The sequence below is a fragment of the Aureococcus anophagefferens genome (assembly GCF_000186865.1).
Source record: "Aureococcus anophagefferens unplaced genomic scaffold AURANscaffold_13, whole genome shotgun sequence".
Classification (NCBI taxonomy): Eukaryota; class Pelagophyceae; order Pelagomonadales; family Pelagomonadaceae; genus Aureococcus; species Aureococcus anophagefferens.
The window spans coordinates 978,627-1,005,391 of NW_008705573.1; the positions used below are offsets into that span (position 1 = coordinate 978,627).

The 26,765-nt window shown below is 72.9% G+C and overlaps 2 protein-coding genes across 2 annotated transcripts; both read left to right on the top strand.

Moving 5' to 3' along the window:
• Positions 1-6,433: 6,433 nt before the first annotated feature.
• Positions 6,434-6,784, top strand: AURANDRAFT_28364 (hypothetical protein; the record flags this gene model as incomplete). The annotated part of the gene is made up of 1 exon (XM_009039985.1): positions 6,434-6,784. A coding segment is annotated over one exon (351 nt), but the record flags the coding sequence as incomplete, so codon positions are not given.
• A 14,766-nt stretch (positions 6,785-21,550) lies between these two features.
• Positions 21,551-22,165, top strand: AURANDRAFT_6356 (hypothetical protein; the record flags this gene model as incomplete). Its single annotated transcript, XM_009039889.1, has 1 exon — positions 21,551-22,165. A coding segment is annotated over one exon (615 nt), but the record flags the coding sequence as incomplete, so codon positions are not given.
• Positions 22,166-26,765: the final 4,600 nt, after the last annotated feature.

Consider the following 26,765-nt stretch of genomic DNA (forward strand, 5'->3'; position numbering starts at 1 on the left):
TCGCCACCAAGGCCGGCCGGCTCTGCTCCCTGCGGGAGCTGCACCTCAACGGCAACGACATCGGCGACTGGGGCATCGAGGCGCTCTGCAAGGGCTTCTGGGGCTGGAAGCCGCGCCAGGAGCGCGACCGCCTCGAGCGGAAGAAGCACACGAAGGCGGAGGTCCTCGCGCGGAAGCGCGGCACGCACGCGCGCGACGGCGTCGGCGACAAGCAGAAGAACGCGAAGAAGAAGAAGGAGACGCACCCCGCCGAGGCCTTTTATCGGCTGGACTTTGTGAGCCGCCTCGCGGTCTTTGACGTCGTCGCGAACCCCGTGAGCTCCCTCGGCGCCGTCGCCGTCGCGGAGTCGCTCGTGCTGGCGACGTGCAAGCTCAAGGTGCTGCGCCTCGGCGGCGTGCCCCAGGTCAAGGCGGCCTTCAAGCCCGGCGCGCGGCCGCGTGCGAATCGATCGGGGAATGTCGGGGCCGAACTCCGAAATGCTCTCGCTCGGTCGCGTCGACGTCGATTCGGGTGATTTTTGGACACGTCGAGAACTCGCGTCGAACGTGTCGCGTGCACGACCTTTTCACTCGGGTTGAAGATGTGATGTGGCACGCAGGCGCGCAGGGCTTCCAGGCGTCGCGCGACGCGGAGATCGTCGTCGGCGACGTCGGCGCGGCGCTCATCGCGTCGGCGCTGCTCGTGCACCCGTCCGTGCTGGACCGGCGCCGCGTGACGGGGCTCACGTCCCTGTCGCTGACGCACTGCGGCATCGGCGCGCGCGGCGCGAAGGCGCTCGCGGCCGTCGTCTATTGCGAGCCGCGGCTGACGCACCTCGACGTCTCGGGCAACGCCCTCGAGGGCGACGGCGTCGGCGAGCAGCTCGGCGAGGTCCACTCCGCGTCGACGATCCTGCAGCGGGGCTTCGACGAGCCGCCGGGCTGCTGGGGCGCCGCGGGCGGCGAGGACCGGCGCGACAAGTACGGCGGCGTCGCGGCCCTGGGCCGGGCCCTCGAGGCGACGACGACGTTGGCGGCCGTGGCGCACGACGACGCGGCGACCTTCGCCTACCTGGAGCGCGTGCGGACCATGGAGCCGCCCTTCGACTGGCCCCGGCGCCGCGCTGTGTGGAATTCAACCACTGGTTTGGGTGGTCCTGACCAAACTTCAGAATTCTCTAGCTCGGTCAAATCGAAGTCGATTTGGTTGATTTTTGGATGAATCGATTGCTCTCGTCGAGTTCTCGAAGCACAGCCGAAGAACTCGCGTCGAAACTGTCGCATATGCGCACATTGAAGTCGGGTTGAAGATTTGAATTCCACACAGGCGCCGCGCGCTCGGCATCGACGCCGCGGCGCACCGCGAGTGGCTCCTGCTGCAGATGCGGCGGAAGAAGCTCGAGCTGCCGTCGCCGGGCGAGGCCATGGAGAACGCCGTCGCCGTGGAGCGGAACCCGCTCGACGACCTCGCGTACACGACGGAGGAGCTGCTTTTAGAACACGGCTTCGAGGCCGAGGACCGCGACGACGCGTACGTGAGCCGCTTCCAGAACGAGATGCAGCGCGACGACGGCAGCGGCCAGCGCGTGTTGGGCTTCGAGGCCGAGTCGGAGTCGGAGTCGGACTCGAGCGTCGAGGACCACAGCTCGTTCACGCCCGACGAACGGCTCGCGTACAAGAAGACGAAGGAGCGCGCGAGGGAGAAGCGGCGCATCCAGAAGGCGGAGAAGGAGTTCCTGGAGAAGGAGGCCGAGGAGGCGCGGCGCGCGGCGAACCTCGACGAGGAGTCGTCGGTGAACGAGTCGCTGGGGGGCACGTCGATGACGTCGAACAAGTACGTCGACGACGACGACGACCTGACGCTCGAGTACTGGGACGCGCTCGACGCGTCCTGCGCCCGCTACTGGCCCATGGCGACGCTCGAGCGGGCCGCCGACGACACGCGGGCGCGCGTGTGCCGGGGCCGCGAGCGGCCCGCGGGCGTGCCCTTCCAGGGCCTCTTCCCCCACGTCGACGAGCTCAGCCGGCGGGGCATCCCCGTGCGCACGACCTGGGACGCCCTCTGGCGCGTCGCCACGTGCCTGCGGGTTTTGGTCGACGCGCGGCAGGCGTCGGCCGTCGCCGCGGACGCGGCCACGAAGGCCGCCAAGGCCCAGGTCCGCGCGTCGCTCGAGGAGCACGACGCGCGGAAGGTCGCGCGCTGGCCCGACGACGAGCGCGCGGTCTACGAGGCCGAGCTCGCCGAGGTCACCGCGGCCCTGCGCCACGCGCAGTTCCTCGTGTCCGAGGCCGAGCAGGACCTCGAGGAGACGCAGGACCACATCGCGGGCGAGACGAGCCGCCAGGCCAAGGAGCTCCGGAGCGCCCACGAGCTCCACAACAACGTCGCCAAGTACTCCGACGGCGCCCTCGGCGAGGCCGCGGCGCTCAAGGAGAAGGTCGACGACGCCCAGGCCCACGCGGACGCGAACCGCGACACCCAGGGCAGCAAAAGAGAGCGAAATTCCCAACTTCAAAGGCTCCTATCTCGGCCGTTTTCCACTCGTTTCGGCTGATTTTGGGACGAGCGATCATCTCTTGGAACGGCCTCGAAGCGTCGATGCTTTTTCCGGAATACGCGCGCGCGGAACACTCACGTTGAAGCGAACTTGAATCTCTCTTTTCCTGCCCAGGCGACACCGCGACGCGCGACTGGGTCACGGGCGTCGCGGAGACGGACGCGCACGTGCTCGAGTGGACGAAGCACTACGACACGGCGAAGACCTACGCGGACCTGACGGAGAGCCTGCGCACGAACGCGTCGACGCGCGTCGCCATCTTGAAGGGCGCGCGGACGCTCACGGCGCGTTTGGGCGCGCGGCTCCGCGACCGCCTCGTCGAGGCCTTCACGCACGAGCGCCAGGCCAAGGAGGCCTACGACGCCGTCGTCGACGCCGCGGCGCGGCGCGACGACGCCTTCCTGCGCGAGGACGCCGTCTACGAGCGGCGGACGAACGCGCTCAAGGACCAGCACCAGCGATGCGCGGACGCGCAGCGCGACATGGGCATCGCGGCCATGCAGGTCGCCGAGTACGCGCGCCTCCTCCTGCTCGCGTCCGCGCGGCGCAACCCGGCGGAGGTGCGCGCCGCCTTCGTGCCCGCGCCCTGCGGCGCGACGGCCATCGACGACGCGCTCTTCGCGTCGCGCGTCGAGGAGGAGCGCGCGCGCGCGCAGCTCGCGTTCGCGGAGGCGCAGATCCAGCTGCTCCACCTCGTGCCCTGGGCCAGCGGCCCGCTGCGGGCGCGCTACCTCGCGCAGCGCGTCGCCGCCAAGGCCCAGTGCGAGGCCGCGTACACGCGAGCGCAGGACGCGGCCTACGACGCGACGGCGTTCTCCATGGCCGCGGACGACGACCTCACGGAGCGGCGCAAGTCCCAGTTCGCGAGCGCCGTGCTCGCGAAGCAGCCCGACGGCGAGCCCCTCGTCGTGGCCTACAACACGGCCGTCGTCCGCGCGGTGCGGGCCATCGACCGCGAGCGGAAGGAGGAGAAGACGAAGCGCGAGCACGAAGCCGCGGTCAAGGCCCAGAAGTACGCCCAGGAGGCGGCGGACCTGCGCGAGATCCAGACGTCGCTGAGCCCCCGCGCGGCGCTCGAGGCCATCGCGCGGCGCATCGCGGCCATCCGCGACGAGGGCTTTCCCAACACGCTCGAGGGCATCGAGAACCTGCGCAAGCTCCGGCTCTACAAGGCCGTCGCCAAGGCGCGCCTCAAGCGCCGGGCCAACGAGGCCCTCTTCCAGGAGGGCGTCGAGAAGCGGCGCCTCGAGGAGCTCGAGGAGGAGCGGCGCGAGCGGGAGAGGTTGGCGCGCCAGGCCGCGGTCCGCGCGGAAAAGCGGCGCCGCGAGGCCGCGGAGCTCGCGGCCGCGCGCGCCGAGGCCGTCCGCAGGGCGGGCATGGCGGGCAAGCTCAAGACCTTCGGCAAGGGCGTGCTCACGAAGATGCTCACGCGCGGCAAGCTGCTCCGGCCCATCGACGAGGCGCGCGCGCCCGCGGCCAAGGACGACGACGACACGGCGTCGACGGGCACCTTCGAGATCTCCGGCCTCCACGGCGAGGACCACGACCGCGTCGTCCGCAAGGGCGCCGTCGCGCACCGCGGCAGCAACCGCTTCGGCACGCACTTCTCGAAGAAGCTCCACGTCGACGCGATCCAGATCCGGCGCACGGCGTCGAACAACGACCGCGAGCAGGACTACTGGCGCCGGAGCCTCGGCGGCCACACGCTCCCGAAGCACGCCATGGCCCACAAGAAGGCGAACTTCAAGATGGTCAACGCGTTCCACCAGAACCGCGCGGAGCGGTACCGGCCCTCCATGGCCCTCGCGCCCTTCCAGTCGTCCTAGGCTCTGTTGTGTTGTGCTTTGTTTCTTTTCACGGGGCTGGTGGGTTCGTGGCCCGAGAAACGCCCACCGCGCGGGGAGTCGGGGGCGCGAGGCGGCTCCTGTTGGATCCGGGCGGTTGGGTCATCTCCTCGGCAGAGCCGCGACGCACGCGCGCAAGGCGCCGAGCTCCTCGCCGCAGTCCCTGCGGCCTTCGAAGACGCCGACGGACATCACGTTGCCGTGGCAGACGCCGTGCCTCGCGACCGCGTCGCGGCAAAGCGTCTTCCCGCACTCGCACAGCAGCAGCTTGACGAGTTCGTTGTTCGCGCGCGTGCCCGTGGCATGGAGATCGATCTCAGCGACGCCGAGCGCCTTCGCGTACTTTTCGCACCTCTTCAGCGGCGTCGCGACGGGATGCCGCAGTTTCGCCATATGCTGCGGATCGAATCGCTGGCGTCACCGAGCCAGCCGCTACCGCACACGGCGTCAAGCGTCAAGGACGCACGCGAGATGCACCAGCGTGGTTGCACACGGCGTCAAGCGTCGCACGAGATGCACCAGCGTGGTTGCACACGGCGTCAAGCGTCAAGGACGCGCGCGAGATGCATTGGCGCGCCGCGCGCGATGGAGACGATGGCCATGCCTGGAGGCAATGTTGACATCAGCTTCATCGACTTCAAGAATAAGGGCTGCGTCTGAATCGCAAAGCAGGCCATTATGCGGCTGCCCTGCGCCTGGCTGCTTGCATTGGTGTCGTCGGCGTCGGCGCGGTCCGCGTCGCCGTCGCCGCCGTCGCCGCCTTCGACGCCGCCGTCGTCCTGGCGCCGCGTCGAGCTCCACATCCACCTCGACGGCTCTTTGGATCCGGAGACGCTGCTGGTCATCGCCCGGCGGCGGAACCTGAGCCTGCCCCTCGCCGGTGGTGGACCCCGCGTGCCGCGGAGCGCGGCGGAGATCGCGGACCTGCTGGCGGCGACGACGCCCGCGTGGCGCCGCTTCGACGTCGTCAACGACATCGTCGGCGGCGACGCGGCCGCCGTCCGTTTCGCCGCGGAGGCCTTCGCGGACCGGCAGCGCGCGAGCGAGGTGCGCTACACGGAGGTGCGCTACGACCCCGTGCGGCTCCGATCGTCGGCGTACGCGCCCGGCGACGCGCTGACGGGCGACGCGGCCGTCGCGGCCGTCGCCGCGGGGGTCCGCGCGCGGCCGGACGTCGTCGCGCACCAGATTTTGTGCGCGATGCGGGGCTCGACGGCGGCGGCGTGCGCGGACGTCGCGGCTCTCGCCGCGCGGTCCGCGGGCACGCGCGCGCGGCGGCGTCGTCGGCCTCGACCTCGCCGGCGACGAGCTCCGCTACGACAACGCGGCCTACGTGTCCTGCTTCGTCGACGCGGGCGCCCTCGGCCTCCGGCGCACGGCCCACGTCGGCGAGGGCTTCGGCAACCTCAGCAGCGAATCGTCGGACGTGTACTCGGCGCTGGCGACGATGGGCGTCGACCGCGTCGGCCACGGCTACGCCGCGGGCCAGAACGGGACGCTGAACGCGACGCTCGTCGGCCTGCTGCGGTCGCGCGGGGTCCACCTCGAGACGTGCCCGAACGCGGCCCTCAGGGAGGAGGCGCTCCAGCCGGGCGTGTTCCGGTCCATCGCCGCGTTCCGCGAGGCCGGCCTGGACGTCGGGCTCAACACCGACGACCCGGCGACGTACTTCGGGAACTGCTCCCTCGCGTCCGTCGAGGACATCGCCCGGGAGCAGCTCGGCTTCACCGACGCGGACATCACCGCGGCCTACGACCGCGCGTGCGCCGCGGCGTTCGGGGAGTGCCCGCCGCGCTCATAACAACCTGTCCGAATCGTCGCTTCGCTTGCGCAGTTTGGGGTTTAGGGACGGCGGGGCTCGTCCGGCGCGTCCAGCGTGCCGTCGGCGGCCGCGGCCGGCGCCTCGGCCGAGGTCGACCCCCGGCACGCAGCGCGAGCCCGAGGCTGTGGAGCTTTGTTTCCCAGGACGACGTCGTCTCTCGCCGCCAGTCGACGGCCTGCCAACCAGCACCGCCGACTCGTGCGGACCCCTCGCGCCCCCCCTCCGGCGCCATGTCGATCCGCAAGGAGGTCGAGAAGATGAGCAAGCGCCCCGAGAACATGCACTGCGCCGACTGCCGCGCGCCCAAGCCCAACTGGGCGTCGTGCTCCCTCGGGACCTTCATCTGCTTCAACTGCAGCGGGCTCCACCGGGGCCTGGGCACGCACCTGAGCTTCGTGCGGTCCGTGACTTTGGACGAGTGGACGCAGAAGCAGGCCAACGTCATGCAGCTCTGGGGCAACGCGAACGCGAACTCGTTCTTCGAGGCGCGCATGCCGCCCGACTTCAAGAAGCCGGACCAGCACGCGTCCGTCAACGTCATGAACAAGTTCATCCGCGACAAGTACGAGCGCTGCAAGTGGGCCGCCGACGACCCGGCGGGGGACCCGCGCCGCGGCGGCAAGCCCGCCGCCGGCGGCGGCGCCGCGGCCGCGGCGCCGCCGGCCGCGGCGCCCGCGCCCGCGCCGCGCGCGGCGAGCCGCCCGGCGCCGCGGGCCGCGCCGCGGCGCCCGGCGCCGGCGCCCAAGCCCGCGGCGCCGCCGCCGCCGGACCTCCTGTCCTTCGACGCGCCCGAGCCCGCCGCGCCGGCCGCGCCGCCCGCCGCGCCGTCGCCCGCGGACTTTTTCGGCGCGCCCGTGTCCGCGCCGCCGCCGCCGGCGGCGGCGCCGCCCCCGGCGCCGCCCCAGAGCGACCTCATCATGTCCATGTTCAACCAGCCCATGCAGCAGCCGCAGGCCTTCGGGGGCATGCCCGGCGGTTTCGGCGCGGCGACGCAGATGCCCGGCGGCTTCCCCCAGCAGCCGCAGCCGGCCTACCAGATGCCCGGCGACTTCCAGCAGCCCATGGCCGGCGGCGCCTTCCAGCAGCAGCCCATGGGCGGCGCCTTCCCGCCGCAGCAGCACGCGTACCAGGCCGCGGGCGCGTTCCCGCCGCGGCAGCAGCAGATGCCCGGCGGCTTCCCGCAGCAGACGCCCATGCCCGGGGGCTTCGGCCAGCAGTCGCCCATGCCCGGCGGCTTCGGCCAGCAGTCGCAGATGCCGGGCGGGTTCCCGCCGCAGCAGCAGCAGGCGCAGATGCCGGGCGGCTTCGGACAGCCGCAGCAGACTCAGATGCCCGGCGGCTTCGGGCAGCAGCAGCAGGCGCAGATGCCCGGCGGCTTCGGGCAGCAGCAGCAGCCCATGGGCGCCATGGGCGGCGCCATGGGCGGCGGCGCCATGGGCGGCCCCCTCGGCTACCCGCCGGCCCAGCAGCCGCCGCAGCAGCAGCAGTTCGCGGGCTTCCCGCCGCAGCAGGCCATGGGCTTCCCGCCCTTCCGCTGAGCCGACCTCGCCCGTCTTCGTCCGTCTCTTATTAGTACCGGGATTCGATGTGCGTCCCGCGGCTCCAGGGGCCGATGTCGCCGCGGTAGGGCGACGGTAGTGGCCGCGCGGCGAGCCGCGAAGCCCGCCGGTGGTGCGATGCCAGGCCCAGGAGCTCGCCCTCGGATGAGAGCGCGGAGGCCCGCGACCAGAACTAGACCTCGTTCACTCGACCAAAGCGCGCTTAATTGACGTCGATGTTGACGGAGAACATTTCTGGTACACTTGCTAGCACGATGGGGGACTTCGCCATGCGCGACTCCCTGAGCTCCATGCACTCCGTGTCGGGCCGGAGCCTCCGCGCCGGGAGCGCGACGTCCATGCTGTCCTGCGAGCCCACGTCCATCGTCACGCCCGACGTCGAGGACCTCAAGAACGACGTCCACCGCATCGTCGAGGTGCTCGCCGAGGTCGAGACGCGCGTCCGCGAGGGCGAGGTGGACGTCGACGCGCTCCAGAAGGACGCCGACGCCGCCCAGCGCGACCGCCTGGCCCTGGAGACGGCCGTGGGCTACCTGAACGACAAGGTCAACGGCCTCGAGAAGGCCGTCGGCGCGCTCTCCGCGCGCCTCGCGTCCGAGGCCACCGCGGCGCGCCTCAAGCAGGGCCCCGTCGACGACCCGGGCTACGGCGTCGCCTACACCTTCGTCGACGCCGAGGAGGACGACATGGCCTCGGCGCTGGTCCGCTGGACGCGCGACGTCGCGACGCGGATGTCCTTCTCCTGAGCGCCGAGCCCCCTCGGCCCCCCCTCCCCGCGCGCCTCTCGACGAGTTTAAGACGGCGCCGCCTGCCCGAGCGCGACGTCGCGGAGCTGGGCCGCGAGGGCGGCTTTCAGGTTCTTCGGCCGGTAGGGCCTCTCCGCCGCCAGGACGTCGGGCCCGAATATCGTCGCGGCAATCACGCAGGCCGCGAGGTACGTGCCCGCGAGCGACGGGTGTTCGCCGTCGGCGTCGAAGAGCTCGACGCCGAGTGCCGCGGCGGCGCGCCGCGCCGCGCCGACGGGCGCGACGGCGACGTCGTGCGTCGCGCCGACGGCCGCGTGCAGCTCCGCGATCGCGTCGTCGTCGTAGCGCGGCAGCCGCGCGTAGGCGTGGGCGCAGAAGAGGATCGGGGTCGCGTCCGCGCCGCGGACGGCGTCGATCCACCTCGCGGCGTGCGCCGCGAAGCTCTCGGCGGTCGTCTCCGGCAGGTCGTCCTGCAGCACGACGTAGTCGAAGCCGCCGCCGGCGAGCCCGTCGGCGCGGCCGGCGCGCCAGTGGCTCTCGAGCGTCGCGCCGCCCTCGACGATCGTCTGCGTCGTCGCGCCGGGCGCGAGGCCGCGCACCATCGTGTCGACGCCGCGGTTCCAGTAGGTGAGGCTGTTGCCGACGAAGCAGAGGCTCTTGGCCCGCATGCGCGCCTCCAAGGCCTCGAAGGCGCTGTCCGGGATGCCCGCCGGCGGGAACGCGCTCATGCGCGGCGCGGCGGCGGCGCTAGGAGTATTTGCCACAGGAAGCGCTCTCCTCGGCCGGCGGGAAGGCGCTCATGCGCTCTAAAGCCTGTGGCAAAACGCTCTCCATCGCATGCGCAAAAACTTCCAAGGAGAGCATGGAGCCTCCGCTCGCGGCCGACGCCGCCGCCGAGAGTCCCGCGCCCGATGCGCCGATGGACGTGGACGCGTTGAAGCGGCGCGTCGCATCGCTGCGCGACGAGGTCCGCGGCTGCGCCGCGCACGAGGTGGGCAAGGCCCACGCCGCGCTCCAGGCCGGCGGCGACCTCGTGCGCGGCGCGCTCGGCGCGTCGCCGTCGGCGGCCGTCGTCGACGGCGTCTGGGAGCGCTGGGTGCGGTTCCTGCTCCGCGAGGGCGCGCCGGCCTGGGAGCGGAGCCTGGGCGAGGACGCGCGCGCGGCGTGCGTCGACGACCTCCTCGCGCTCGACGGCGCCGTCAAACCGTGGCGCGTCGCCGCGGCCGTCGCCGAGGCGCTCGTCGACGGCGCGGACCCCTACGCCGCGCGCGTCGCCGGCCGCGTCGCCCGGCGCTGGTGCGCGCGCGACGCGGCGGAGCGCCTCGTCGCGTCGCTCCGCGCGGACGCGGCCGACGCGGCGGCCGTCGAGCGCGCCGTCGACGCGTTGACGCGGCTGCCGGCGCGGCTCGGCGCCCTGGGCCGCCGGAGCCCGCTGGAGCCCGACGCCTGGTTCGCGCACCTCGCCGCCGCCGCCGTGGGCGAGGGCGGGGCCGCGTGGCCCGCGCTCGCGACGCGCCTCGACCAGGGCAGGACAAGAGAGCGAAATTCCCAACTTCAAAGCCTCATATCTCGGCCGTTTCCCACTCGTTTCGGCTGATTTTTGGACGAGCGATCATCTCTCGGAACGCTCTCGAAGCGTGGATGCTTTTTCCGGAACGCGCGCGCGCGGAACACTCACGTTGAAGAGACGTTGAATCTCTCTTTTCCTGCCCAGGCCTCGACCGCCTCGGGCGGACGGCGGACGCGGCGCGCGCCTGGGTCGCGGCGCGCGGGAGCGACGACGGGTCGCGGCTCGAGGCCCTCGGCGCGGGCGTCGCGGGCCGCTACGTGCCGGCGCTCCTGGGCGCCTGCTGCGTCTTGCCGGGCCCCGAGGCGGCCGACGCCGCGCGGAAAATCGTCGGCCCGCGCCTCGCGACGTGCTCCGTGGCGCGGGCGCTCTTCGCCGGGTCCCTGGCGCTCGGCCGCGTGCCGCCGAACACGCCGCGGCGCGCCGCGGCGCTCGTCGCGCTGCTCGCGCGGAAGAGCGACGTCGAGTTGTTCGGCGAGACGCTGTCGGCGGCGTGCCGCGCGCTCGCGGATCGCGCGTTCGTGCTGGAGGCCGACGAGGGCCGGCGCGCCTTCGTGGCGACGGTAGCGCTCTGCGGCATCATCGTGAGCTCGTCCGAGGAGCTCGACGGCCTCGGCATCCTCCAGCACGTCGTGAGTTCGGTGTCGTGCCACCTCGACTCGTCGCGGCCCGAGGACCGCGTCCGGGGCATGCTCGTCGGCGAGGCCTTTGGCAAGGTCGCGGCCCAGACCCTCCACTTCGACGACCTGAGCGACGACGACCGCGCCTGGGGCGACGCGTTCCTCGCGGACGGGACCCTGGACGCGGCGCCGCCGAACGCGGCGTTCGCGGCCGCGCGCCCCGCGATCGCCCCCGCGGCGGACCCGCCGCCGGCGGAGGAGACGCGCACCTACACCGTGAGCCGCGGCACGCCGCGGCCCGAGAAGCAGGCGCGGTCGCCCGACGACCCCGTCGCGTCGGGCTCCGAGTCGGACGAGTCCGACGGCGACAAGGCGGAGTGGCGCGACGGCGACGACGTCGACGACGGCCTCAGCGACGACTCGTCGCTGGAGGCTTACGATCTTGAAGATCTCGGGGAAGACCTCGCGCCCGTGGCCGCGCCCGTCTACCTGCGGGACCTGCTCGCGCTGCTCAACAAGTCGCACAAGAACAACGACTTCGCGCGCGACGAGCAGCTCGTCGCGCTGGACTGCGCCGAGGCGCTCGTGCGCGCACAGCCGGACGACCTGGGCGACGTCGCCCGGGACCTGGCCCACGCCCTGCTCACCCTCGACAACCGCTTCGACCTGCCGGGCTTCGCCGAGCGGACGTCGAAGACCGTCGCCGCGCTCGCCGCGGCGCGGCCGCTCGAGGTCGTCGGCGACTACCTGTGCCTCCAGTTCTTCGACCGCAACCTGACGATCTCGAAGAAGCTCGACATCCTATGCGCCATGGTCGACGCGGCCTACGAGCTCGCGGGCCGAAAGTCGCTCGCGGCCGCGGGCGGCTCCGCGGAGCTCCCCGGCGACGTCGGCGGCCTCCTGCGGCTGGAGAACGCCCACGGCGACGCGAACCGGTCGACGCGCCGCGACCGGGGCGAAGGCGCCCTGGCGTTGCGGACGCGGCGCTGGGGCTACCGGCGGAACCCGGCGCGCGCGCCCGCGCCGAACCGCTTCGCGGCGCTCGCGGCGGGCACCTTCTTCTTCCCGCTGCTCCGGGGCGTCGCGGAGCACTGGGCGCTCATCGCCAAGCACTCGTCCCAGGCGACCCTGCTCAAGGGCCGCGTCATGCACGCGCTCGCGTGCTTTCTCGAGTGCGCGTCGACGTCGCCGGCGGCGTCGACGCTGAGCTCGCACCTCCTCGCCTTCGCCTGGGCCGACGCGGCCCACGAGGACCCGGCGCTCCGCCGCGTGGCCCTCGCGGCGTCGCTGACGGCGCTGGCGCGCCGCGGCGAGGGCGACGGCGCGCTCGCGCTGCTCACCGGCGGCGTCGCCGCCGGCCTGCCGTCCGTCGACGACGTCCAGGCGCTCTCCGCCCGGCTCGCAGTCCACGACCCGGACCCGACGGCGCGCCAGCTCGCCGTCGCGCTCGGGGGGATCCTGCCGACGGGGTTCTAGCGCGTCGTTACGCGCTTCCGGAGGACGAGGAGCCGCTCGTGGGGGCCGAGGGGCTCGGGCGACGCGGCGTCCGCGGACTCGAGGCCCGCGGCCGCCGCGGCCTCCAGGAACGTCTCCACGTCGACGCCGCGCCGCGCGAAGGCGAGCACGAAGACGCCCGCGTCCGAGAGGAGGCGCGCGGCCGTGCGCGCGAGCGGCGCGACCGCGCCGTCGACGTAGACGACGTCCGCGCCTAACACTAAATCGAAGGCCGCGCCGCCGTTGAACTCGGCGCGCAGCGCGTCGACGGCGTCGTCGTCGCCCCAGCGCAGCGGCGCCACCGCCACGGTCCGGCCGTCGGCCGTCGCGTTCGCGGCCGCGTTGCGCGCGCACTTCTCCAGCGCCTTGCCGTCGCCGTCCGTCGCGACGGCGCGCGCCGCGACGCCCGCGTGGAGCGCCACGAGGCTCGCGAGGCCGAGGCCGCAGCCGAGCTCGACGCTCGCGGCGACGCGCCGGTCCGTGGCTCGCAGCCACGCACCCAGCAGGTCGCACCCGCGCCAGACCGTCTCGCCCGTGCACGCGAGCGTCTGGCCGGAATCGCGCGCGAACCCGACCAATTCGAAGCGCAGGTCGCCGACGGTCTCGACGAGCGTCTCCTCGGGCTCGGCGAAGAGGTCGAGGCCGCCGCCGTCGCAGCCGTCGTCGTCCAGCGGGCTCGCGGCGGCCTCGGCGCGGATGAGCGCCTCGGCGGCGGCGAGGCCCGCGGCGTCGAAGTTGCGCGACACGTTCGGATGGTCCACGGACATGGCCGCCATTTCTTTTTCAATGAGGCTCTCGGCTGCGGCGAGAGATGCCATACCGCCTCGAATCGATTGGTGGGGCGAGGCTAGGCTAGGAGAGATGCCATAATCTGCCTCACTTGTCGCCAGGCCAATGCTGAAGTGTGAACCTCACTGTCGACTACGCGATGGTGCTGCGCCTCGACCCGAAGGTGGGGCTGCTCGCGGCGTCGGCGGCAGCACTATCCGCGCTGCTCCTGTGCCGGCGGCGGCGGCCGGCGCCCGTCCTGGGCTCCCTCGCCGGCAAGGTCGTGGTCGTCACGGGCGCGTCGCGGGGGCTGGGCCTCGAGTTCGCGCGGGCGCTGCTGGCCCGCGGCGCCGTCGTCTACGCGACGTGCCGCGACCCGGCCCGCGCCGACGCGCTCCGCGCCCTCGCCCGCGCCAGCGACGGCCTCGTCGTCCGCGAGCTCGACACGTCGCGGCCGGAGACCGCGGAGGCCCTGGCCGCGGAGCTGCCCCGCGTCGATCTGCTCGTCAACAACGCGGGCGTCGCGTCGAAGCACCACCCCGTCGACCCGGCCGTCGACTGCGACGTGGCCGAACTCATGCGCGTCGTGGAGACGAACGTCGGCGGCACGTGCGCGACGACGAAGGCCTTCCTCGGCCCGCTCCGGGCGGGCGCGAAGGTCGTCGTCACGATCTCCAGCGACCTCGGCAGCATCGCCAAGACGTTCTCGGCGCAATCGGCCAAGGTCGTCGCCGGCGGCGTCTGCTCGTATCGCATCAGCAAGGCGGCGCTCAACATGGCGGTGCGGGTCTTCGCCGCCGAGCTCGCCGCCGAGGGCTTCCTCTTCGTCGCGCTGTCGCCGGGCTGGGTCGCCACGGACATGGGCTCCGCCGGCGGCCGCAGCGCGCCGCTCACGCCGGCGGAGTCCGTCGCGTCCTGCCTCGACGTCGTCCAGGGGCTCGCGCCGAGCGACAACGGCGCGTTCCTCGGCTACACTGGCCAGCCCTTGCCCTGGTAATGTCTTAACTCTTGGTTCAAGGAAAGTGTTGAGGCGTTTTTTAGCCGTCGATGATGGCATCTCGGAGCCTGGTGGTCGTGGCAGCCCTGCGCGGCGTGCAGCCGTTCGTGACGATGCAGCTGAACACGGATTTCGTCGGGCTCCGCTCGACGTTCGCCGACGAGGACGCCCAGTGGCTCCCGCGCGGAAATTTGAGCGCGTCGTGGTCCGGGCGCGTGTACCTGCCGTTCCGCGGGACGGACTACACGGTGAAGCTCTTCCGCACGGGCTGGCCGCTGTTCGACTTCGCGCTCGACACGACGCGCGACGGCGAAAACTTCGGCCAGACGTTCATCGACTCGAAGGACTTCGCGTGGGGCCCGGCGCCCGGCGTCAACGTGTCGGAGTGGCACCGCTACACCATGAGCTTCGACGAAGCGCGCGACGAGCTCCTCTTCTTCATCGACGGCCGCCTCCAGCGGAACGTCTCCGACGCGGGCGTCGCGTCGTCGGACACGGCGGCCGTCTTCTCGTCGGACCTGTCGCCGACGCTGTGGCTCGGGCTCTACGGCGAGTGGACCTGGGGCGACGGCGACGTCGGCGAGCTGACCCTCCTCTCCTACGAGCGCATGTTCGCGGGCCAGTACGACGAGTTCGCCCTCTGGGACCGGCCCCTCGCGGCCGACGACGTCGCGGCGCTCGCCGCGGGCGACGCGGAGCGGCGCGCGGGCGTCGACGCCGCGCTCGCGCTCGAGCCGGCGCTGCTCTACGACTTCTCCGCGCCCGCGGACGCCGACGGCGCCTGGCCGAACCGGGGCGCCGCGGGCGCGCGCTACGCCATGGGCGCGGCGTCGACGGCGACGGGTTTGGACGCGTGGACGGACGTCTACCACGTCGACGCGTCGACGATCGGCGCGCTGACGGCGCCCGTCTTCGCCAACGGGAGCGGCCTCGGGGCCGTGACCCTCGCGAACGCGACCTACGATTTGGCGGAGAACGTGCACTACTACTTCGACCTCCGGGGCCGCGACGAGGACGGCGAGCCGCTCCGCTACGTCGTCGTCGCGCTCCCCGCCGTCGGCGCCGTCTACGAGATCGACGGGTCGCTGGACGTGACGGGCGACCGCGGCGACGCGCGCGTGACGTCCGCGCCCTGGGCGGGCGTCTACGCGCTGTCGGAGTACTACTACGACCCGCGGGGGCTCGACGCCGCGGCGACGCTCGCGACGACGATGGTCGTGCGCGCCGAGGCGGCCGACGGCCGCGCGTCGCCGCCGGCGACCTTCACGCTCCGCCTCGCCTACGCCATCGACGACCTGCCCGTCGCGCGGCCGTCGAACGTCACGACGGCGCAGGGCGTCGCCGCGACCGTCGTGTTGAACGCGACGGACGAGGACACGGCCCACGTGACCTACGTCCTCGCCTCGGAGCCGCGCTACGGCGAGCTCTACGCCGTGGGCGCCGACGGCGCCCGGCGCGCGCTCGCGACCTACGCGGACCCGGCGTCGGCCGAGGTCCACCAGTACGCCGCGGACGTCCACGCCGTGTCGTCGTTCTGGCTCTCCAACACCTACGTGCCCACGGGCCGCGGCGTCGACACGCCGCGCTGGCACGCCTACCAGCTCCTCGGGCCGCCGGACGTGACGCCCGCGTCCTGGGGCGACAGCGACCTCGCGCTCTGCTTCGGGTCCGCGCTGCCCCGGGGCTACGCCGAGGGCGGCGACGAGTACCTCACCTACGCCTGGAACGGCGCGGCGAACCTGGAGTCCTACGGCTGGTCCGAGTACTTCGAATTCGACGTCGAGGAAGAAATCTACGTGAGCCGCGTCGAGTTCGGCGAGAATCGCGGCGCGGGCGCGGTCGTGGCGATCTGGGCCTGGGAGAACGCGACGGCGACCTGGGGCCTGCTCTGGAGCGGGACCGCCACGGACGAGGTCGACACGGTCTACCAGGCGACGAACATGTACCGCGTCTTCGTGCCGTCGCCCGTGTGCCGCCTGCCCTTCGCGACGCGGCGACTTCGGGTCGAGGTCGACACGGAGACGGTGTCGGACTGGAACGAGTACGACTACGCCAAGGTCACGGGCTACGCCGCCGACGACGGCATCATCGCCGCGACGGAGACCCTCGTCTACGAGCCCAACGGCGAGTTCTGCGGCGCCGACGCCTTCGAGTTCTCCGTCTACGACTGCGCGTTCGACGAAGCGCGCGCGGCGTCCGCGACGGTATCCATCACCGTGGACCCCGGCGACGGCGGCGACTGCGGCCCCATCTCGACGTGCGCGGCGGGCGCGTACTACGACCGCGGCGCGCGCGCCTGCGCGGACTGCCCCGCGGGCTCGTACGCGGCGGACACGGGCCAGCGGCGGTCGTGCGACGCGTGCGAGCCGGGCCGGTCGCAGCCGGAGGCGGGCCACTCGGCCTGCGTCGACTGCAGCGTCGGCCGCTTCGCGGCGGCGTCGGGCGCGACGGCCTGCGACGCCTGCGCCGCGGGGACCTACGCGACGGACGACGCGGACGACGCCGACAACGCGGGCGTCGCCGCGGGCGCCGTCGCCTGCGCGGCCTGCGCCGCGGGCACCTACCAGGCGAAGAACGGATCCGTCCTCTGCTACACCTGCGACGTCGACGCGGGCCAGTGGTCCGCGCGCGGCGCGACGGCCTGCGAGGCCTGCCTCGCGGGCTTCTTCCTCGACGGCGACGCGTGCCGCTCCTGCGGCGAGGTCGACGGCGTCGAGTCCGACGACTGCCCCGCGGGTACCTCTTCGGCGTCTATGAAGCGTTACGTTCCCCGCCCGATCCCCGCGGTCAATCATCGCGCTTATTTCGCGCCGAACAGGTACGACCGTCGAGGCGCTGACGCTGCGCGACGGCTACTGGCGCTCGAGCGAGACGTCGACGAAGACCGAGGTCTGCGCGCAGGCCAAGGACTGCGCCGGCGGCCGCGCGGGCGGCGGCGACGCGCTCTGCGCGGGGAACACGAGGGGCCCCGCGTGCGCGCTCTGCGAACGGGGCTACGCGGCCCACGGCTCGTCCGACGGCGACACGCTCGGCTGCGCGCGCTGCGAGGGCACGTCCGCGACGACGCTGCGCGCGTCCCTCGCGGCCTCGATCGGCGTCGCGCTGCTCCTCGCGGCCGCGGCCTACCGCCACCGCCGGGCCGTCCTCGACGCGTGCTACCGCGTCCACGTCTTCGTCAACGCGCTCTTCGTCCAGACCAAGGGGTCCCGGGCGGGCATCGCCGACATCGACGTCCAGACGCGGGGCTTCTTCGGCGCCGTGTGGAACAAGGTGCGCTCCAAGCTCAAGATCGTCCTCACGCTCGCGCAGCTCCTGAGCGACATGGACTTCGCGCTCGACGTCAAGTACCCGCCGGTCTACGGCCGCATCATGCACAGCGTCGGCCGCGTCACGCACGTGAGCCTCGCGCACATCTTCCCGCTCCAGCGCGGCGCGGCGTCCCCGCGGCGACGTCCGAGATTCCGACGGGGGAAACGACACTCGATAGGTGCGACGTGACCTACGGCTTCGAGCAGCGGCTCTGGGTCGCGACGCTCTGGCCCATCGCCGCCATCGGCGTCGTCTGGGCCGTGCACCTCCTCGCCCTCCGGGAGGCGCCGGCCGACGCGGCCGCGCGGGCCCACGGCACGCCCATCGCGTTCTCGCTCGCGGTGCTCTACGTCGTCTTCCCGTCCGTGTCGATGATGATCTTCCACAGCTTCGCCTGCACGTCCTTCGACTACGGCGACGGCGATAAATTTCGGGAGGTATTGGCCGTCGACTACGCCGTGTCCTGCGCGAGCGCCGAGTACGACCGCATCCGCATCTACGCGGCGGTCTTCGCCTGCGTCTACCCGGCGGTGCCCCTGCTTTTTTTTCTGCTCCTCTTCCGCATCCGGCGCCACCTGAACCCGCGGCCCTACGACACGGCCGACGCCCGCGTCGCGGGCCTCACGCGGTTCGTCGAGCGCGAGGTCGCGGCCGCGGCGGACATCCCGAGCCGCCGGATTTTGGCCAAGCTCGAGGCCGCGCTGCTGCTCAAGCAGCAGCAGATGCGCGACGCCCACGGCGACATCGCGCCCTACCAGCTCCTCTACCGCGAGTTCGAGCCCGAGTTCTGGTTCTGGGACATCCTCGACGCGGTCCGGCGGCTGGCGCTCTCCGCGGCGATCTCCGTCTTCGCGCGGGGCCAGTCCATCCAGACGGCCGTCGGCTTCTTCGTGAGCTTCGTCTACGCGTCCGCGGTCTCCGCGCACGCGCCCTACGTCGACGCCGAGGACGACTGGCTCGCGCGCGCGTCGACGCAGATCGTCGTGCTCGTCTACTTCGCGACGCACGCGCACGGCGCCGGCCTCTCCGACGACTCGGACGCGACGCGGGCCACGTGCCGCCGCGTGCTCTTCGCCTTCGGCGTCGTCGCGCCGCTCTGCCTCATCGCCGTCGTCGTCGCGGGCATGGTGTCCGAGGACGAGGATGTGCGCGAGCTCCAGGCGATCCTCGACCGCGAGCGTCGGGGCCTCGACTGGGTCAAGCAGCACGTGCCGGCGCGGCCCCGCAAGTCGGCGCTCCTGCGCTTCGCGACGAGCCTGGGCCTCGGCGCGCCGCCGCCGCCGCCGCCGGCGGACGCGCCGCGGCGCCTCGGCCTCGAGATCGGCGTCGGGGGCCGCGCCGGCGACGACGGCGACGACGACGACGACGCCGACGACGACGACGACGACGACGACGGCGACGCGTTCCTGCCCGACGAGATCGCGCCGCGGGGGGTCGACGACGACGAGCCCGGCGGCCTCTTCGCCTGCGCCGCGTGCGGAGCCGGCGCGCGAGCTTAGAGCAGGGGCGGCCGCGTCGACAGGCAGGGGCAGAGGATCGCGAGGACCGGCCGCCGGTCGTTGCAGACGGCGGCGGATTTGACGAGGCGCGCCGCGCGCGTGAGCACGCGGATGAGCTTGGCGACGAACGCGTGGACCGTCTTCGACGAGCACCGCATCTTCGCGGCGGCGCCGTCGATCTTGGTGAGCGCGTCGGGCCGCGCGCCCCGGGCCGCCTCGTCGAAGGCGAGGGAGATCACGGGGATCTGGTGGAGCAGGTAGGCGACGGCGACCTGCGCGCGCTTCCAGTCGCAGGACGCGGCCTCGACGGCGAGCGCGCTGAGGTCGTCGACCGTGACGGGCGCGTCCTCGGCCTCGGCGACGAGCGCGGCCGCCGCGTCCTCGATGGACGACATGTCGTCCATGAGCGAGCTCGTGCGCTTCCGCGGGTTCGTCGGCGACGGCGCGGCGTCGCGCGCGAGCGGGTTCTGCGCGGGCTCCGGGAATAACAGCTCCGTGAGCATGAGGGACGTGCGCTTCGTCTTCGTCGGCGACGCGGGCGCCGGCGGCGCGTCCGCCGCGCCGTCGACCTTCGCGGCGGCCCGCGCGAGGACCCGCAGCGACGACTTGACGAAGCGGCTCAGCAGGATCGCCGTGTGCGCGAGGTTCCGGCGCAGGTCGTGCAGCTCGTCGGTCCGCGTCGTCCGCGCGAACTGCGACGACCCGCGGAGCCGCTGCGACAGGCCCTGGCAGCCGCCGCCGGCGACGCGCTCCGCGGCGAGGAAGACGGCCTCGCACTCGCCCATGGCCTCGCCGACGCGCGGCAGGTGCTCCAACAGGAAGGCGCAGGCGGACACGGCCATGTGCCAGTCCGTCTGCATGGACGCGACCTGGGCGGCGACGTCCGCGTCGTCGTCCGCGTCGTCGGCCGGGGCGCCGTCGTCGGCCATGGTGCTCGGCTCCGTGCGCGTCGGGGCAGCCCCTCTAGCGGCTGCGGTCCATCGATGGTGGGGGAAACAAGAATTGGCAAAACTGCAAGGAAGGTCGATTGAAGAAGTCGAGAGCTCTGGAGCAGCTCGCGCCGCCGAGATGAAGGCGGCCCTCCTGCTCACGCTTTCGACGGCGTCGTCGCTGGTGCTCCATCGACGGCCGCGGCCGACGGCGACGAGACGCGCGAGCGCCGTCGGGACGCCGCCGGAGTCGGCGCCGACGGTGACGATCCGCCACGCGCCGGCGGCGGACGCGGCGCCGCTGGCCGAGTCCTGGGCGCTGTTGGACCGCGTCTCCGAGGCCGCGTTCGCGTCGCCCGGCGGCGCCGCGCGCGGCGCCCACGTCGCCTGGCGGCGCCTCGCGCGCGACGCCGGCGCCGGATCGCCCGAATCGCTCCGGGGCCGCTGGGTCGCGTGCGGCGGCGCCGGGTCGCCCGTGCTGCCCTTGATCGAGCCCTGGGAGTACGCCGCCGACGGCCGCCTGCGCGGCGCCGTCGACGGCCGGAGCGTCGAGCTCGCGCGGCCGCCGCGTCCGCGCGGCCGCGCGTTCGCGCCGCCGCGACGCCCCGACGCGCGCCCGCCCTCCCCTCGCGCCCGCGGCGCCGCGACCCCCCGCGCCGCGCAGGTGCCCACCGTCGGCGGCGACGCGGCCCTCGCCCGCGGCGTCGTCGAGACGGGCGACGGCGCGTACGAGGTCGGCGCGCCGAGCGACGCGCAGTTGGCCAAGTGGGCCGAGGCCGCGCCCGCCGCGCCCGCGGCCGCGGCCGCGGCGCTCGCCGCGCCCCTGCCCGCGTGGCAGGGCGCGGCGGCGGCGGCGCTGCCCGCGGCCGCGGTCGGCGCCGCGGCCGTCGCGCTCGGCGTGCTCACGCACCACCTCCAGATCGAGGTCTTCGTCATCTGAGCGCGGCGCCTAAAAGCCCTCCGATCTTACACCTCGCACTTGGCGCGCTCGACGAACTTGGCCGCGGGCGTGAAGCCCGCGTCCGCGGACTTCTCGAAGTAGCCGAGGGCCTTCTCGACGTCGCGGACGAAGCGGCCGGCGTCGTTGTGGAAGCCCGTGTACCAGAGCTGGCCCAGGGCGAAGATGGCCGACGGCAGGCCCTGGTCCGCGGCCTTTTGGTACCAGACGAGCGCGGCGGACGCCTTGCCCTCGCGCTCGAGCATGACGCCGTAGTTGTGCTGGGCGTTGACGTGGCCGCTCTCGGCGCTCGCCTTGTACCAGGACGTCGCCGCGGCGTCGTCGCGCTCCTGGCCGATGCCCACGTCCCGGCTGAAGCGGCTCCCGAGCTCGGCCTGGGCCGTGGCGTCGCCCGTCGCCGCCATCTCCTCGAGGAGGTTGTCGGCGATGGACTTCTTCATGCCGGTTCGCGCGCGCCGCGACGGGCTGGCGCGGCGTGCGCGACGTGAGGTATTTGACGACGGTCACCGGCGGAGAGCGGGCTCTTGGCGTGCACCAGCGTTACTGCGGGCTGAGAGTGGGGCAGCGTCGGCGGATACATCGCGGCACGACCAGCTTGAACCTGGAAATCATTGGACTTCTGATCAGCTGAAGCACCGCCTGCCACTGTCGCGTTTCGGCGTCCGGCACCCGCGCGCGCGCCGATGCGCGCCCTCGCGACGCGCGCCTTGCGCCACCTGCGAAAACCTCACGCGCGCCCCCCGCCTCGCAGGTCTCAAGCATGCCGTCCTACGCCTTCCTCCTCGCCGCCCCGGCCCTGGCCCTGCGCCACCCCATGTCCATGACGGCCCAGCCCCCGAGCCGCCGGTCCTTCGTGAGCGGCGCCGCCGCGGCCCTGGCGTCCGCCGCCGCGGGCCCCGCCGTCGCCTACGTGCTGCCGGACCTGCCCTACGACTACGCGGCGCTCGAGCCGTCGATCGACGCCGCGACGATGAAGTTCCACCACGACAAGCACCACGCGACCTACATCGCGGGCATCAACGGCAAGCTCGACGAGAAGGACCAGCCGCCCATCGCCGAGCTCATGAAGGACGCCAAGGCCAAGGGCTTCAACAACGCGGGCGGCGGCGTCTACAACCACGACCTCTTCTGGAAGGCGCTCGCGCCCGCGGGCAAGGGCGGCGCGCCGTCCAAGGCCCTCGCCGCGGCCATCGACAAGAAGTTCGGGTCGCTCGACAAGCTCAAGGAGGAGTGGGCCGCGCTCGGCGCGCCCGCGTCGACGTTCGGCTCCGGCTGGGTCTGGCTCATCGTCCAGGGCAAGGATTTGGCGATCTGCAACTCGCCGAACCAGGACAACCCGCTCATGAAGGGCGCGGCGACGGAGGGCATCCCCATCCTCGGCCTCGACGTCTGGGAGCACGCCTACTACCTCAAGTACCAGAACCGCCGCCCGGAGTACGTCGCCGCGTTCTGGGACATCGTCAACTGGAACCAGGTCAACGAGTGGTACGACGACGCCCTCGCGGGCAAGGCGCCCCAGTTCTAGGCCGGCCGCGAAGCAGAAGCGCCCCCGGAGCCGACCCGCGTAACCGCCGGCGTCGCTACACACACAGCCGGCGCTTAGATCGCGTCGAAGTCGAGCTCCTTCTCGTCGGGGAAGATCTTGAGGCCCGCGGTGGCCCGGCGGAAGAGGAAGCAGAAGCCCATGGTGAGGAAGGCGCCGATGAGGGACCCGTAGCCGAGCGCGGCGGCGATCTCCTCAGAGGCTCGGGCGGTTGTTGTCCGCGGAGCCGCCGACGCGCCGGCGGCCGACGTCCTCGACGCGTCGACGCGTCGGGAAGGGGTCCGAGTAACCACAGTGTCACATGTTACGCGTCAACGCGAAGCGGAGCGTGGGGGTCGCGCGGGGCCGGCTTGGGCCGTGGCGCGCGTGGCGAGGCGGCGGGTCCTACGCGCGGCGCTGCGCGGCCGGGAGCGCCGCGATCGCCGCGGCCTCGGTCTCGAAGACCTGCTTGTTGTGGTAGATGCTGCCGGCGTCCCGGTTGATGGCGAACTTGCCCTTGTAGGTGCCCTTCCTGATGCGCGCGCGGTACAGGACGGGGTTGCCCTCGGCGTTGCCCGGCGCCGAGCCCTGGAAGTAGCTGACGTCGCGGTGCAGCGCCGCGTGCACGGCGGCGCGCGGCGGCGCGCCGACGGCCGACGGCGGCATGCCCCGCCGCTCCTCGCGCTTCTTGATCTCCTTGCGTCTGTTCTTTCGCGCCTGCCTTTGGATCTCGCCCTCCATCTGGCGCACGTTCTCCGCCTCGTCGCCGTCCGCCACGCCGCGGCCGCCGCGCTCGTGGTATGCGGCGTTGCTTTTCCGGGAGGACGCGCGCTGCTCGTCTTTCGTGACGAACGAGCCGTCCGCCTTCTTCTTCTTCTTGCCGTGGAACTTCGCCGGCTTGTCCGCCGACGTCGCGAGGTACGTGGCCGTGCGGGCGCGCATCTCCGCGAGCAGCGGCGCGCCCTCGACGGCGAGCGCCACGAAGGTCGCGCAGTCCTGGTCGCACGCGGCGGCCTGGCCGCAGGCCGCGACCTCGCGCCGGCCCTCCGCGACGCGGGCGCCGATGTCCGCGGCGGTGCCTTCGGCGCAGACCGCGCCGAGGAGCGCGGAGGAGACGGCCACGGCCGTGCCGCCCGTGACCTCGACGCGGTCCATGGCGCTCTCGCCCGTCGCGCGTTTCGACGCCGCGTTGAGCGCGCCGATGGTGCTGCCGAAGCCCGAGCCGCCGTCGTTGCGCTGCTGCATCGCGCGCTCCGTCAAGAGCGCCGCGCGCATGGCCTTGCGCGCCTCGCGGTCGGCAGAATAGAGGTGGAGGCCCTTGCGCACGCTGCCGCCCTTCGAGAGCTTCTTCAGCACCCGTGACGGCATGCCTGAGCTAAACAGTCGCTTTTGGCGGCGCCAGACGCTCGGGCAGAGGTGCGATGTTGCATTCAAAGCCCCCTTACGGTGTGAACTTCAAGCCGCCGCCTTGGCCGGCGCCAGCGTCCAAAGACGCGCGCGCACACGCGCCCTACGCCGCCACACCCCGCCACACAGCCGTCGCTTAGATCGCGTCGAAGTCGAGCTCCTTCTCGTCGGGGAAGATCTTGAGGCCCGCGGTGGCCCGGCGGAAGAGGAAGCAGAAGCCCATGGTGAGGAAGGCGCCGATGAGGGACCCGTAGCCGAGGGCGGCGGCGATCTCCTCGGGCGTCGGCTCGTCGTCGCCGTCCGCGTCGAGCCAGACGCGCGAGTCGTTCGTCGACGGCCGCGCGGTCGACGGCGCGGGCGTCGCCGTCGGCGCGGCCGACGGCGTCTGCGGCGCGGGCGTCGGGAGCGCCGACCTGTGTGGAAATCAACCACTGGTTTGGGGGCTCCCCACCAAACTTCAGAACTCTCAAATCGAAGTCGATTCGGCTGATTTTTGGACGAATCGATTGCTCTCGTCGAGCTCTCGAAGCACGGCAGAAGAGCTCGTGTCGAAACCGTCGCATACGCGCACATTGAAGTCGGGTTGAAGATTTGATTTCCACACAGGCGCCGACGGGTCCGGCGTCGGCAGCGCCGTCGGGTACTGGCTCAGCATCGTCGGCGGGCTCGTCACGAGGAATAGGTCGACGCGCGCACCGTCCAGCGCGGCCATCGTCTCGCCGTACTCGACGGCCGCGCGCTCGAGCGCCGTGTGGCGCCGCGCCCGCTTCCAGACCTACCGATTGTTCGTCGTTCCAACCCCTCGACCATCGTCGCGGATGCAAGACGCTGTTCCGTACCTGGGTCTCCCGGTTCCGAAGTCGCTGGTCGAAGTTGCCCTCGTCGACGGACTCGCGCAGCAGGGCCACGAGCGCGTCCAGCGTCTCGTTCGCGAGCTCCGCGGCCAGGCGCTGGACGTCCGGCGACCGCTCCGTCGCGCCCTCGATCTTCTCGCTCTTGAAGAAGGAGAAGCCGAAGCGCGCGTAGGGCGACGAGCCCGTGGGCGGCAGGCTCGGCGCCGCGGACGTCGGCGCGGGGCTCGGCGGCGGCGACACGGACGGCCGCGCGGTCGGCGCGGCGCTCGGCGCCGCGGACGGCGCCCAGGTCCAGTTCGTCGTCGGCGCGGGGCTCGCCGTCGGGCACCGCGTCGGCGCGGACGTCGGCGCGCGCGTCGGCGCCGGCGCCGCGGCCGGCGCGCCGGTCCCGTTCGCGGCGCGCGGCGCGGACGCGTTGACGTTGGCGACGGTGAGGAGGCGCCGCCGCCGGACGGGCAGCGCGCTCGGCGCGGGGCTCGGCAGCGGGCTCGGCGCGGCGCTGGGCGAGGGGCTCGGCCGGGGGCTCGGCGCGCGCGTCGCCGCGGCCGACGGCGCGCGCGACGGCATGGCCGTGGGCTGGGGGCTCGGCTGCGGGCTCGGCGGCGTCGAGAGCGACGGGAGGGACGTCGGACCTACCGCGCGCGCGTCGGCGACGACGTTTCGTCGGGTCCCCCCCGGTCGAAGGCTCTCGAACGTCGTCGCGGCCGCGGGACGCCGCGTCGGACACGGCGAGGGCATGGCCGTCGGCGCCCGCGAGAGCGACGGGCAGCCCGTCGGCGCCGGGCTCGGCATCGGCGTCGGCGGCGCGCTGGCGGTGGGCGCGGGCGACGGCCGCGCCGTCGGCGCGGCCGTCGGCGGCCGCGAGTGCGTCGGCCGCCGCGACGGCGCCGACGACGACGGCGCGGCCGACGGGTCGGGGCTCGGCGGCGCCGTGGGCCGCGGCGTCGCCGTCGGCGCGGCCGTCGGGTCCGGGAAGTAGAAGGGCGCCTGTGTGGAAATCAACCAGTGAGCTGGGACGTCGGGGCCAAACTTCAGAAATCTCTAGCTCGGTCAAATCGAAGTCGATTCGGCTGATTTTTGGACGAATCGATCGCTCTCGTCGAGTTCTCTACGAAGATCAGAACAAGTTGCGTCGAAACCGTCGCATACGCTCACATTGAAGTCGGGTTGAAGATTTGATTTCCACACAGAAGGGCGCGACGGCCGCGTCGGAGAGGCCGGCCTTGAGCACGTTGCGCCGGAACTCGCCGGCTAAAACGTCGTTGACGACGCCCTTGACGTTCTCGAGCGCGTCCGCGTCGCCGTTGACCGCCGCCGCCGTCGCGTTGCGCAGCACGAGCGACCACGCGAACGTCATCTCGACCTTCGCGGAAATCAAATCTTCAACCCGACTTCAATGTGCGCGAAATCGAACAGTTTACTCTTCCGCTGTGCTTCGAGAACTCGATGAGAGCAATCGATCAGTCCAAAAAACCGCCGAATCGACTTCGATTTAACCGAGCGAGAGAATTTCAAAGTTTTGTCAGCACGTCCCAAACCAGTGGTTGATTTCCACGCTGATCTCGACCTTCGCGGGCGCCGTGGGCGCCTGGGACATCGTCGGGCCCGGCGTCGGGAGCCGCGTCGGCGCGAAGGTCCGCGTCGGCGTCGGCGACGGCGGCGCCGTCGGCGCGCCGCTCGGCGCCGGCGTGAGCGACGGCTCGGGCGACGGCGCGGCCGTCGGCGCGTACGTCGGCGCGGCCGTGAGGCTCGGCGTGCCCGTGGGCGCGAACGTCGAGCTCGGCGGGGCCGTCGACGGCACGGGGCTCGGCGCCGGCGTCGTCGGCAGCGCGGACGGCGCCGGGCTCGGCATGGCCGACGGCCGCGGCGTCGAGGACGGCGCCGCCGACGGCGCGTACGACGGCGCACCCGACGTCGGGAGGGACGACGGCGCGGCCGACGTCGACGGGAGGGACGTCGGCGCGCCCGAGGGCGCCGGCGCGGGCGCGGGCGACGGCGCGGCGCTGGGGAACGGCCACGTCGGCGCGGCGCTCGGGAGCGCGGTCGGCGCGGGCGACGGCATCGGCGACGGCAGGCCGCTCGGGGCGGGCGACGGCAGGCCGCTGGGACCCGGCGACGGCAGGCCACTGGGACACGGAGTAGCGTAGCTCGGCGCCGGCGAGAGGCTCGGCGGCGGCGACGGCGCCGGCGTCGGGTTCGCGGCCAGCGCCACGACGCAGGTGATCACGAGGAGGCGCATGCGCTACGCCACGCGGGTGGGCGCGGCCCGCCGCATCTCTGCCTCGAGCTACCGGCCCACCGCCGTGCTCTCCGACCTAGCCCATCATCCCGGG